This window comes from Rhinoraja longicauda, chromosome 8 (genome assembly GCF_053455715.1).
Source record: "Rhinoraja longicauda isolate Sanriku21f chromosome 8, sRhiLon1.1, whole genome shotgun sequence".
In the NCBI taxonomy this organism is placed as follows: Eukaryota; Metazoa; Chordata; class Chondrichthyes; order Rajiformes; family Arhynchobatidae; genus Rhinoraja; species Rhinoraja longicauda.
In genome coordinates, this window is record NC_135960.1 from 53,080,530 (window position 1) to 53,095,479 (window position 14,950).

Consider the following 14,950-nt stretch of genomic DNA (forward strand, 5'->3'; position numbering starts at 1 on the left):
GGTAAATGTAAAAATTGTCCCTAGTGGGTGTAGGATAGTGTTAATGTGCGGGGATCGCTGGGCGGCACGGACTTGGTGGGCCGAAAAGGCCTGTTTCCGGCTGTATATATATGATATGATATGATGATAATTCAAGACATTATGGCAGCTCATAATGCTGTTGGGAGATAACTAGGCTCCAAATATTTTTTGTATAAAACTGGAGTTATTTGACTTCATTAATCTTTTGAATGGCTACTTTCATTACTGCCCAAATCTTCAATGCAAACTGGTTATTCCTCAATAGATTTATAAAAGTTTAAAATTATTTTCATTAAATGAGAAACTCAACATGAAAAGGTGAGTTTGCATGTGCAAAGATATTAACAATGGAATGCTCAGTGAACTCCCATCTCTGAAGTGTCAATGTAAAAAAAAATTCAAAATATTAAAATTAAACTTTATACATTTATACTAAACCACATGGACATCGATAAACTAGCAAAATTGTAGTCATGAGGCAGAGGAAATTAATGCAAAAAACAGCTGACTGGTGAGATGGATAAATATATGAAGGAACAGAAATTCTTGATGGTTGAAGAGGCTTTGGCCACAGCTATAGTAATAACAAAGAATCAACTTATTACAACAGTTATAGACCCAAACCGAGGGCACCACAATATCTGCAAGATGTCAAAGCTCTCGAGAGGGTGCAAGGGGTTTTTGCAAATCACAGCTGGGTTTAAAGATTTTGTCATGCAGAGACGAAAGTTGGAATTGTTTTCTTTACTGCAGAATTCAAATACAAATTTGGTATGAGCATATAAAATCATGATCTGCTTTGAAAACGAGAAACTGTATAGTTTGGCAAAGAGATTGGTATTGATGCCAGAGATTCAAGGCCATTGGCAAAAGACACCAACGATGAAGCCAAAAAAATGGTGATGTGAGTAGTGCTCCTGCCTCATCATGGCAAAGACCCAAGTCAAATCCAGACCTCAGCTGTTGTTTGTGGGTTAGCACGTTCTCGTGGGATACCTCCTGGCACTTTGGTTCCCACAACACATATACATGTGGATTGGTAAGTCACTGTAAATTGCTGCTCATGAATGGTAAAACTTAGGATGGGGGGGCAACAGAGTTGATAACAATAAAAGAAAGGGATTAATGCAGGATAAATGCAAATGGTTGGTAGATGGTTGGCACTGACACGGTAAACTGAGAGCCTATTTCTGATCTGCAAATCTCTGAGACTCATCATTGGAGCACATCAACAAAACCCATCACACCATTCTCCCTTAGATTCCCTTCTGAGGAAGATAAGCAGAGGAAACATGATATAGATAATATGCAAGAATTCCTAATTAATCTGAAAGAAACTGATAAACAATTTCAAGAGATCTGAAAGGTCCTTCAGCCTGCAGTATTATTCAGATGAGGTTCAAATTTCTGATCAACCTGTCTTCTGTCATGCATAGTCAGGAATCCAAATCATTTCAAGTTTAAAAACTAAAACAAAGTTATTTACCACTCTTTGTGAATAGCATGTTCAGGCATTTCAGTGCTTATATAATTCACATAATTATATGCACCAAACATGACACATAATCAACTACTTTGATTTAAACTATATATGATGTGCATCATGAGAAAAAATAATTTTAATTTAATTAATTATTTTGAACGATTTCATTTGAATACATTGACATATGTCATTATGTCTCAGTCCTCGTGAATACAGCAAGAAATCTAGAAATTCAGGAAATTCACAATGTGGGCAACTATAATAATTAACTTGTTGGGCAGGAGCACAGGCATAGCATTGACATGGATCTTTGTGCTGGAAAATGAAACCATCTCCAAGGGTTACAAAATACAGCGGAATTTAGAAAAGCTTTTGTATTTTATTCCCATTTAATTAATTTTATTATGGGGCGAAATGAATCACGCATCATAAGCCATCAGTAAAATAGGTTTTTTAAATCTGTTTACTCATTAATTATTTTATTGTACCAAATTATCATATACAATAATATCTTCAAAAGGGAATGGTCTCTCAATAAAATAAGTAGCTGATCAATATTTATTACCTTTAAATTTGCATTACATTATAGGGGAGAAAGCAGATACTACTAACCAGCTACTATGACACTGTCATTACGTGCTGGACCAAACTTTAATGTCATCTCATGTTTGTGCTTGTGTACAGCCAAGTGATCTTCATTTGTGAAGCGCTGCAACAACATTTTTATTAGATTAGTTACAAATTCACAGTTAATAATAATAACTTATCGATGAGCAAAACAGATTTCACTTCATTTTTTTCTTCCTCTGTTTTACAAGCAGTCATAGAAAAAAGTATGAACAAAGAAAGAAGGCTCAAATATTTCTACTTTGTACTTCAGGCAAGCAGCGACATCAAGGATATCAACCTATTAATTGGACAACGTGGGCAGTGTATGCAATTATGGTGTTAACAATTGGGTAACTCTACTAAAAAGTTCCAATTTCCAAAATCCTATAATTATCAGATATATAAAAGTCAATCCAATTTAAAAACTGAACTCAAAGCAACTAAAAAAATCAAAAGACCAGGATTTTATTTCTGACTTGTTCATTGCAAGCTTTTTGTTTAACCGTGCAAGAAATTCTAAGAGTCACTGCCAGCAGAACCAAGCAGAACAGCCACAATTCTGCAAAATCTCTCAATTTAATGAGATTCCACAGAAAAATAAGAAATTATTTATCTCCACATATTCCATTTACATCTATATATATATATATATATATATATATTATTATTATCATTATTATATTACTAAAACTCTCACCTTGTTTGTACGTATATATATATATATCATTGCATATTTGTCTATTCCCGAAATACAGCCAAAACGCAACAATTTTAGGACCACCTTACTCACCATTGTCGTACGGTTCAAATGGTTGTTATATATTTTTTAAATTTCACTTTTTAAACTTTAAAAAATCTCTTTTCCACTTGCCCTGCCCGTCAGCCGTGTAATGACGTCACAATGGGAACCCAACGGGTCCGCGTGTTTAACGTCACAATGGGAACCCAAAGGCTCCGTGCTTGCACAGTTGGGGCCCGTTAATACTTATGTAAGATGGCTGCCGGATCCGCGCGTGCGCAGAACAAACAGGTCCGCGCCTGCGCACTTGGGGCCCATTGATTTAATACTTACGTAAGATGGCTGCCGGATCCGCACGTGCGGTTGGGGGAGGGTTGCCGCTCGGCGGGGGCGGGACCCGCCCTAGTTACAGCAGTGGTGGCCAATGAGATGGGGTGGATGAGGAGAGCTCTCCTGCTGCTGGCAGCCGTGATAGCCGCACGGGGCCTGGGTGAGTGGCTCCCTCGCCCCTTTCCTTTCCCCCCTCGCCTGCCCCTGGCTCCGGGGGAGACTCCCCAGCCAGCAATGGGTCCACGGGTCACCAGTTGTGGGAGGGTTGCCGGGCCCGCAGGAGAGGTTTGAGTCCAACGGGTCCACGCCCGGCTGGTCATTCAATGAATATAGGATTAAATAAATTGTCTAATTGGTTTTACACTTTGCAAAATAATATGTGCGCTTTTATATGCAATTGCATGTCAAAACAAAATTTGAATAAAATTTGTGTTACCTGACCACAACCAGGAGCAGTACAAACAAAAGGTCTGTCATCACTCATGTTCAGTAGATCCTCGCTTCACCTGCATCAACAATAAAATATGTAATAAAAAATACAATGAAAGTGCTCAATCCAATTACTATTATGTCATGGACACTTTGCTACTGACTCAGTTCAATTGTATAAATAGACCAAAGTGGGGAAATCTTAATTCCAACAATCTACACTAGATTTAAAATTAAACTTTCAGGAAAGGAAATATAATGTTTTAAATAAATTGTATTTCTCAAATCCATGCTCACGGAATTGCTATCCCTCATATAGACACCTTCGACTCAAATAGTTCTTCAAACTGTAATGATAAAGTGCAAACAAGGCATGATTAAACCAGAGAAGGGAATTAAATAAATAAGTAAAATTAAGATAGATTTGTTATCTATCTATCTATCTATCTATCTATCTATCTATCTATCTATCTATCTATCTATCTATCTATCTATCTATCTATCTATCTATCTATCTATCTATCTATCTATCTATTCTTGACTATATTTGTGTTTCTTTCTATGTTTTGTTTATCTGCTTCTGACTTATGAAGTGTTTTTTAAAATTATATTTTGTTAAGTATTAAGGGTAGGCACAATAAGCTTTGGCTTCTGCCTACACCTTTTTTTTCGGTCAGAAAATATCATGTGTGATTATATTGTTTTATTTTTGATACAATGATTTCATACTATTTAACTTTCACAACTATATGGTCAATCTGTCGTAATGTATTGACCGGAATTTTTTTTTTTTTAAATAAAAAATCAAATAAAATTTTAAAAATCGATATATTAGAAAAACTCGGTTTGTTTGTGTGTAGATGTTTATGTGTGTACCATCCCTCTACACAGCCAAAACGGTACAGGACAGCGCGACAATTTTAGGCCCACCGTACTCACCATTCCCCTGTGGTGTAAATAAACCCACTTTTGTTACTTTTTAAAAACAATTTACCTAATAAACTTTAATAAATGCACCCCGCCCCCTCCCCGGAGGACTGGCGCCCGTCCCGGCGCCCGTCCTGGCATGCCCCGCGCCTGACCTTCCTCCCATGGAGCAGCGCGCCGCAGAGGCGGTGGTAGAGGGGCCAACAAGATCACCGCTCCCCGCCGAACGCAGCAGGAGAAATGGGGCCGAGGTCACTGCCTTTTCCCTGTCCCCCATTGCCCGCACACGGCCACGGGGGCACTCCATGCCTCGCAAAGGCTCCACGGTGGGGCCGAGGGGGGCGGGAGGGGAGGGGTGGAGGGGGGAGGGATGGGGGAGAGGGGAGGGAAGAAGGGATGGAGGGGGGATGGCGGGGATGAGGGGTCGGGATGGGGGAAGGGGTGTAGGCGATGGGGGAGTGGGAGGGGGGAGAGGGGAGGGAGGGGTGAAGGGGATGGGGGAGGGGTGAAGGGGTCAAGGGGGTGCTGCACCAGTGCAGGAGATGTTTGGACGCAACGGGTCCACTTGGTCTTATATTACTAAAACTCTCTGTTTGTGCATGAAAATAGTTTGGGGCTTGACACGGTACACAAAAGCGCGACAATTTTAGGCTCACCTTACTCACCATTCCCCCGTGGATGGAATAAACCCACTTTTGTTACTTTTAAAAAACAATTTACCTTATAAACTTTAATAAATGCGCTTCCCCCCCCCCCCCCCTCCGGAGGACCAGCGGGAGGACTGGCGCCCGTCCCGATGTGCCCCGCGCCTGACCTTCCTCCCATGGTGCAGCGCGCGGCAGAGGGTCCAACAAAATGGCCGACCCACCACTCCCCAAGCTGCAGGAGAGGCTTCGGCTTCATGCCCGGACCGCACGAGAAATGGGGCCGAGGTCACTGCCTTCTCCCTGTCCACTCTTGCCCAGCCACGGCCCCGAGAGACACTCCCCGCCCGGCAACGGGTCCATGCCGTAGCCACCATTCTCCACCGTAGATTGCAGCCGAGCTGCAGGAGACGCTTCGGCTCCGCAGGAGAAACGGGGCCGAGGTCACTGCTTTTTCCCTGTCCCCCCTTGCCCGCACACGGCCACAGGGGCACTCCCCGCTCGGCAACGGCTCCACGGTTGGGCCCAGGGGGGGAGTGAGGGGAGGGGTGGGTAGGGAGGGGGGGGGGAGAGGGGGGATGGGCAAAGGAGTGGGGGGGGGGGAGGGGAGGAGAGGGTGCTGCACCAATGCAGGAGAGGTTTGGACCCAACGGGTCCACTTGGTCTAGTTGTTTATATTTCTAATTCCCTTTAATTTAAACGTGCTACATATTATAGAAATTAAAAATTATTATTTGTTTAATTTTCTTTTAAAGTTTTTCTCAAAGTCATCCGAGAAGCTTTATTTGCCTATTTATGAACTGAATTTTAAACCCAAGGTGATGGCTCAGATTTCACCTCTGCCCTGTAGAAAACACGAGAATGAATTTGCTACCTGTTCTTGCGCCATAACTATTACTTGCCTTCAGTTAAGTGCACAAGGCATTTAAGTGAATCTGGCTGGGCTGCAGTTAATCTAGGCAGATTGGGATCATATGACATACACAGGATCCAGATGTCATTTTATATGTGCACTGGGCCAATCGTGTACCAAAAACATTTTAGAACAGAGACAGGGAGAAATCTCTTCACAAAGAGAAGTATTTTAGCTTTAAAATATTTATGGATAAGACTGTGTGGACCCACAAGCTAAAATTCTGAATTGGGGCAAGGCCAACTCTGATGGTAATGGTAAACTTACTAAAGTTGATTGGAGTAGATTGTTTGCGTGCAAAGGAACGACCAGAAAGTGGGATGCTTTTAAAAATGAGATGACAGAGTTCAGGGCATGCCTGTTCCTGTTAGAGTGAAGGGCAAGATAGGTGGGAGTAAGGAAGCATGGATGATGAGAGAAATTGAGGCCTGGTCAAGAAAAAGGAAGCATGGGACAGGCATAGGCAGGTGGGATCTGGTTTAACCTGGAGGAGTTTCGAGAATAGTGGGTGGCATGGTGGTGCAGCTGGTAGAGCCGCTGCCTCGCACCACTAGAGACCCGGGTTTGATCCTGATCTCGGGTACTGTTTGTGTAGAGTTTACATGTACTCTCTGTGACCGGGTGGGTTTCCTCTGCGTGCTCTGGTTTCCTCCAAAATCCCAAGATGTGCAGGTTTGCAGGTTAATTGGATTCTACTTAAAAAATTGCCCCCCAGTGTGTAGGTAATGGGATAACATAGAACTAGTGTTGACAGGTAATTAAAGTTCGGCGTGAAATCGGTGGGCTGAAGGGCCTGTTTCCATGCTGTATCTCTAAACTAAACTGAGGATCATAGTTAAGAAGGAAATCAGGAGGGCAAAAAGGGAGCAGGAGATAGGTGTGGCAGATAATAGTAAGGAAAATTCAAAGAGATTTAAGAAGTACATTCAGGAAAAGAGTGAAACTAGAGAGAGAATAGGGTTCCCTCAGAAACCAAAGCGTTGATCTCTGTGTGGAGCTGCAGGAGATGGGCAAAGTCCTCAGTGAGTATTTCTCCTCTGTTTTTTTACCATAGAGATAGACTTGAAGGGGAACAGGATAGTTAATGGAGATGGCTTGAGAACAGTCCACATTACGGTTGAGGGGATGCTGAACGTCCTAATGTATACAAAGGTATGATCCTGGGCATCATCAGAGGACACTGTGGGAAACTGGAGAAGAAATTGAAGGTGCCCTGGCTGAGAACTATGAATCACCATTAGACACCAGTGAAGTGCCAGAAGACTGGAGGATGGCTAATGTTGTGCCTCTATTTCATAAGGGCTACAAGGAAAAGCCTGCGACCTCTAGACCAGTGAGTCTAACGTCTGTGATGGGCATTATTAGAGAGGATTCTGAGGGATAAAATATATATGCATGGTCTGATTAGGGATATTCAGCACAGTTTTGTACGTGGGAGATCGTCTCTTACAAATTAGATTGAGTTTTTTGAACCAGTAACCAAAACGATTGATATGGGCAAAGTTGTCTATATGGACTTCAGTAAGGCATTTGATAAGGTTCTGCATGGCAGGCTCCTTGGGACTTGATCAGTTGGGCAAGTGGGCTGAGGAGATGTTAATGGAGTTTCATGCAGATAAGTGCGAGACATTGCATTTTAGGGAAATCAAACCAAGGCAGGACCTTCACAGTGAATGGCAGGTCTCTGGGGAGTGTCGCAGAGCAGAGGGATCTAGGAGTGCAGATACATAGTTCCTTGAAAGTGGCATCGGAGGTAGATGGAATAGTCTAGAAGGCTTTTGGTAAATTGGCCTTCATCAGTCAGGGTATACAAGTTGGGATGTTATGATACAGAAGTACAAGGCTTCGGTGAGGCTGTATTTGGAGTATTGTGTTCAGTGTTGGTCACCCTTCTGTAGGATGTTGTTAAGCTGGAAAGAGTGCAGAAAAGATTTATGAGGATGTTGCTGTGACTGGAGGGCCTGAGGCTGGACATGCTAGGATTTTATTCCTTGGAGTGTAGGAGGATGAGATGTGATCTTATAGAGGTGTACAAGATCCTTTCTCCTTCTGGCATTACCATCGCCATCTCTAGGGATACTAGCTACCACTATCCACATATCAACTCCCTTGGCTCTTACATTCCTTGCAACTTCTCCCATCCTGCTTCCCACAAAGACTCCATTCTGTTCCACCAGTTTCTTTGTCTGCTGATGAGATTTGCCACACTGCTGTCTATAGGATGGCTTCCTTTTTCCTTTTACTGCAACATTTCCCCTTCCATGGAGAGATTAGCTCTGAACCCCATCTCCTTTATTCATTGCATCTGTTCTCATCCCCTCTCCCTAGAACAAGGAGAGGGCTCCCTTGACCTCACCTATCATCTCACGAACCACCACATTCAATAGATCATTCTTCATAATTTTAATTATCTTGAAAGGCATTCTGCCACCTGACACATCTTCCCATCCCCTCCCAGCACTCAGAAGGAACATTACAATTCCCTGGTCTACCCAGCCATCTCTACCAAACACTCCCTTTGTCACAGTACTTTCCTGTGAAACTGTGTAACGTGCAATATTTGCCCTTTTACCTTTTCCCGTCCGACCATCCACAGGTCCACAGAGTCCTTCCAGATGAAGCAATAATTCGCTTGCACTTCTTCCAATGTAGTGCTTTGTATTCAGTTCTTTTGATGTTGCCTCCTCTGCTCTGGAGAGAATAAAGACAAATTGGGTGGATGGTTTGCAGAACATTTCTACTCACTCCTTATGAGTGATCTTGAGCTTCAAGATAACCATCACTTTAACTCTTCCCAGTCCCACTCTAATCTTTTTGCCTTCGGCTTTCTATATACTGTAACTTCCACAATGTTGAACACAAGCTCAAGAAATAACACTGAATTTATCAACTAAGAATGTTTTGAACCTCAGGATTTAAATTGATTCTGATAATTTCAGGTAACTCTTTTGATCATCAACAAATATGGCTCTTTCCTGTTTTTTTTCAAAATTATTTCTATATTGTTTTTGTTCCACCTGGGTCATTTTTCAAACTAATTGCCAGTATAACAAATTTGCACTGCCACAGTATATTACCGTCACAGTAATATACTCTGTTCTCTCTCTCCACTCTACAACGTTAACATGTCAATCTTCTCACTTTCCCTGATCTTGTCCAAAGCATCAATTCTGTTTCTATCGCACCAATACAGTTTGATCTGCTTAGCACTTCCATTAACATGTAATTTTTGATTTTGGTACATTATTGTGTCAGACTAGGGTTTGGTTAAAAACACAACGTGCTGGTGGAACTCAGCGGGTCAGACAACATCTGGGGAAGGAATGGACAGCGACGTTTCAGGTCGAGACTTTTCTCTGGAATGAATGGAGTGGATAGGCGATGTTTTGGGTTGGGACTCTGACCATTTATGTTCTGGATCTGGGTTTAGTTCAAGTTTGTCTTTGAGAATCTAGAATCAGAAATGATGGTGGGATTGAGTGGAGAGGTGATAATCATTAATTACCTTCATATGGAATCTGGTATACCATTCCTGGAAAAGCTACAACCGGGAATACGCCATGTTGTCCGCTGAGCCTGCTTTAACAATCCTATCTGCCTAAAATGGTCTACCCATTAATCTGAAACTATCCCACCTACCTTTCGATTCTCTGGCAAAAGGTAACGGCCTCTAAGTATCCATTTCAACTCAGAATTTTGTATGGTTTTATTGTAATCTCATTCACTTCCAGCTTTCAGGAATTATAGCTGATATTACCCATCTCACCTCACAACCATCCTCTCACCCCAGTTGAAGGAATCTAGACAACATTGATGTTAAAGTGATTATATTTGTTGACTACCATTAACTGCATGCAGTTAGCCAAATGATTACTCTCTAAACTACTGCACAACCATAAAATGATTATGTTCCTCCCTTGCTTAGCTTCCTTTTACAGGTTGCTTTGTGATTGCCCAACTACTAGTGTGCTCATTGCTTCAGAGCAACCCAGTTTTATAAAGAACAACGTTAACTTCGACAAGCAAAGCATTTGTTTGACGTTCATTCAATTGTCTTTATTGACAAAAATGTGCAGTTCTGATATTAAACAAATGTGAAGCCAAGTGCTTATGTCAGTCAATATAGTTCCTGTCCACAGTGGTTCTTAAGTATTTATTGACTGTTTAGAATTTATTTTTAGTTAAGTTTAATAAATGCAAGATAACACTCTTTCGTGCTATGTGCTATCTCTCATAACATTGCATTTATAAATAGCTTATTGCAGCCAGATACCATGTCCAGACCCCTGAAATGTGGAAACAATTTCCACACCAATCTCAGCTTTTACTACCCTACTCATTTGGGTTCTAAAGTTTCAATACCCAAGTATAATCAGCTGCTCTTTTTCCAAACAGACATTTCAATGGCATAGAATTTGCTAAATCTTGCATGAAATTGCTGGCATTTCTTCGTATACATCAACGAGCTTCAGGATTGCAAATGAACTTGTTGGCTATATTCCATCATAAGCAAGTGGCCTTTTGTTTTTTTAATTTGTTGAGTTTTATGTTTATGTTTTTGAATCATTTATAAGTGTTTGTCTTTGATTTTATTTTTGAAAAAGATACATTATTATAATTTTACATTTGTAATAGTTGTTGTCTTTTTCTACATGTCAAGAGACATTGGTGTACTGGGAAAAAAAAACCTGATGACTTTAACAGATGGCAAAGCTGGGGTTCACTTTGCCAGCTGTCAAAGGCTTCCAGAGAAATGTCATTGCATGTGCTTTTTCTGGCCCACCTACATAACTAGTTGCATCGCTCAAAACCCCAATGATATTCAGAGCTTTACAACTTGGCTACAAGATGATCTGTTCTTCCAGATGCAGAGGAGTTTGGAATGCAGGCAGGGAATAACAGCAATGGGCCCCACTAAAAATGCAGGCAATAAAATACTGTTTTACATGCAAAAATATTTTTTGTTTAACTTGTGTGAAAACGACAGGAAGTATGTGGGTCAAATTATAGTTAAATCCACTATATTCATCTTCGAGATCCACCTGAATATACTAGCTCAATTTGAGGCAGTGGAAGAAATTTAATTACATTTTCCAATCAACATATTCATCCATTTCATTTGAGGAAATAATTACAGGCATCTCTCCACTTAGAGGTACAAGTTGGTTTGATGGGTGATTGTCCTTGAAATATTTTATCACAGTTCAGGTTTTTTGTCCAGTGAGCTTAAAGATGCACAACTTTTTAAAAGGGACTGCTGATAAGAAAGTTAATTCTGGGGAGAAAAGGATCTCCAAATTAAATTCATAGCTTACCTGCTTAGAACAAATCTATGATCAGAATATGGATCTAACTGACTAATACTTTCACGCTAGGTGTTTAGTTATTTTACAAGGAGAACCTTAAAAGTACATTGCAATTAATCAAAATCTGCAATAACTATTGCCGATCCTTCCATTTTTTTTACAGCAAGAAAAATAACTTCATGACAATCATTTGACCTCGTCTCCCTAATGTATTATTACAAACCATTATACATAATTTGTCCATTTATGCACAAACCAGATTTATGTAAACCTGAGCATGTAACAATCAACTTGTGGACAATTCTTCTAAAATCTTGATTAGATAACTGGACATAAATCAGTAACGATAAACGTTGCACTATATTATTATTTTTTTTTTTTTTTTAATTCCCGGTCAATATAATACAACAGATTGACCATACAGTTGTGAAAGTTAAATTGTACAAAATCATTGTATCAAAAATAAAACAGTATAATCACACATGATATTTTCTGGCCGAAAAAAAAGGTGATAAGGCAGAAGCCAAAGCATATTGTGCCTACCCTTAATACTTAACAAAGTATTAAAAAAACACAACATCATAAGTCAGAAGCAGATAAACAAAATATAGAAAGAAACACAAATATAGTCAAGAACCATCATATCTGTCATGTCAGTCATTTCTCAGTGCTGATCACATATTTTGTATCTTTCAAATATAATATTTTTGAACATTTTCTTGAATTTACACATATTACTACACTCTTTTAATTCATTGTTGCAACTATTCCATAAATTGACCCCTTTAACAGTCACACATCTATTTTTCACATTTGTCCTTACCCTCTTTTTTTCACACATATAATTTTCCCTGAGTGGATACCTGCTCTCCCTCACTGAAAACAAACATTGGATACAGTCAGGCAGTGTTCTTTCTTTTGCTCTAAACATTATTTGTAGAGTATTAAAGACTACTAGGTCCATAAATTTTAGGGCATATGATTTCATAAATAATGGGTTGGTTGGGTCATTATAACCAGATTATATGACACATAAAGTCTGCTTTCAAGAAAGATCTGACAGGCAGCATGAGAGGATATCTAATGAAGACTTACAATTTGGAATTTAATCATTGTAAACATAAATTTAGTTTTATGCTTTGCATAGAAACATTCCAAAATTTTGATGCACTTTCAAAAATATGTGATGTCCAAATTTCAGAATTTTACATCAAAATTCATAATATGACGCGTAATGCAACTTTTCAGCACAAAAAAACTATGCACGCCAAATGCGCATAGGCGTTGCGCTACATTAATGTGTTAAAAACAACTTATTTCCAACAGTCTGTAGATCTTGGACTACATATACAATGTCAGGCCTATCATGAGTAAATTCTGCTATTTATAGAAAGGTTATTGAACGGAAATACTTTTTACAACATAAAGAAAAAATTGTTTTGTTTCGTTTTTACTATTTTGCTTTTTCCTTACACATCCCAATTCTCTTGGTATTGAATAAAAGAACAATGGTCATAAAATGTATGACTAAGTTATGAAGAAAGATTTTCATTTAAAACTGCACATACCTATTTGAAGACATACTTGCTCCAGTGGTCTTCAACAGCAAATCACAACTGTTCATGTCCCCCCCCACTACCTTCCCCCCACCCCCACTCCCCTCCACCCACCCCCTCCCCCCACTCCAATTCTACCCTGACCTCTCCCCCCTATACCCCTACTCCTCTCCCCCCTACTCCCCTCACTTCCCTCCCCCCACTCCCACTCTAGCCTCACCCCTCCCCACCTACACCCTTCCCCCATACACCCCTTCCCCCCACCTCCACTCCCCCCTCATCTCCCCCCCTACTCCCCTCCCCACCCATCCCCACTCCCCTCCACTCCCCTCCCTCCCCGATACCCCCTCCCTCTCCCCAGCCCCACTGCCCCCTTCCCCCCAACTCCCCCCATTCACCCACCCCATCCCCTCTCAACATCAACGGGCCTCATGCCACGCGGCGAGGCTAGGCCAGGCGAGGCAAGGCCCGGCGACCAGTGAGGCAAGGCCCACCGAGCGGCGTGGCAGGGCCAGACGAGTGGCGAGGCTTGGCGAGCCGTGGCCAGGTGAGGTGAGCGGCGTGGCGGGGGGCAGGGCGAGCGGCGAGGCATGTGTTCTGCGGAAAAATGTGAGGCGAATTCGGAATGGCGGAAATGAAATAAGAAAGCAGAAACTTTCCGCCAAATTCGGAAGGGTTGGGAGGTCGGAAAGACCAAACTTTTGTGATAAAATATTATTAGTTTATTATCTTGCTGACAGATAAGTTGTGGAAGTAACAGGGGCGAATCTTGACAATGCATATTCTAGAGCAGGAACCCTTGTACTATATTCTTTCCAATAGATTTAAAACTCTGGCTACTTTTCAATAGGATAGCACTCCAGTGATTACGGTGGCACCAAAAAATACAGGATGACTGGGGATGATGGGAGAATATTAGGAATTAAATTATATATGCAGAGCAAATTTGAGACCTGATGTAGCCGGTATGTTTTGCTGCCTTCATTGCGTCAAGTATAGGGAATTTCAGAAAGAATGGAATGTACTACAAGAAAAGAACCTTGTACTTCCCAAAATGTAGCCATTGGTAATGTCACTGTTAAATATGCTAAAATGATTTGTAATATTGTTGGCTTTCATATGGTCCACAATGATTGACCATTTCCCCCCCTTCTGAATCACTCATTAGCTATGATTTGAAATGTTATCAGTCTTGGTTCACTCTAACCTCTGAAACACCCTGTGGGTTCAATTCTCCTACAAAGGCTCAAGTACAAAATCTAAGCTGAACCTTTAACGGAGTGCTGAAAAGCTGGGGGCCCATTTTTCTTGCAAGTAAAATATTAAACCTAGACCTCATCTTCCCTCTCAGATAAACATAAAAGGATTCCAAACACTCTAAAGCTCCTGCAAATACTTCTTGGTCAATATCATGGAAAGAGTTTAGTTTGTTCTTGTTCTTGCTGCTGTTTGTGGAAATAAAGTGTGCATAAATAAGCTGACAGATTTCTTACATACGAAGATGTTACCGTCATCTTCATTAACAACCAAAAATAATGTCTGCAAATCTTAAACTTACTTATTCCAGGCCTTCAATGCAACAATAGTCCAAAGATTAACCTCAGGAGAGAGGGGGGGGGTTAAAACTGCTGAGTACTTCCCAACAGAATAAATTCATGCCATATGAGCAGAATTAGGCCATTTAGCCCATCGAGTCTACTCTGCCATTCAATCATTGCTGATAAATCTTGCCCTCTCAACTCCATACTCCTGACTTCTGTAACCTTTGACACCCTTACAAATCAAGAACCTGTCGATCTTTGCTTTAAAAATACTCAATGACTTGGCCATGGATTCCACATATTCACCACCCTGTATATCTTAATTATCACTACAACTATCAATTTTGTGTCCACATTGTCGTTACCCAATTAGGATCATGCCATACTTTTCCATTTCAAATATCAATCTAGTTTACTGTTACATCAAACATTCCAAAAGATTTCAATTTTTT

General features: G+C 40.8%; 1 protein-coding gene across 7 annotated transcripts in view; it reads right to left on the minus strand.

Moving 5' to 3' along the window:
• Positions 1–14,950, minus strand: part of atf2 (activating transcription factor 2) — a 106,568-nt gene that overhangs the window by 83,287 nt on the left and 8,331 nt on the right. For 4 of the 7 annotated variants that reach the window (XR_013547556.1, XM_078403980.1, XM_078403982.1 and 1 more), the window contains exons 3-5: positions 8,668–8,786; positions 3,619–3,688; positions 2,117–2,213 (exon numbers count right to left, since the gene is read on the minus strand). Coding sequence is in view for 5 of the 7 variants with exons in the window: in XM_078403980.1 (XP_078260106.1) it covers positions 2,117–2,213; positions 3,619–3,666 (145 nt within the window). In the remaining 2 variants the exon portion in view is untranslated. The remainder of the gene's footprint in view (positions 1–2,116; positions 2,214–3,618; positions 3,689–8,667; positions 8,787–14,950) is intronic. The other 3 variants (XM_078403983.1, XM_078403984.1, XM_078403986.1) reach the window with 2 other exon arrangements.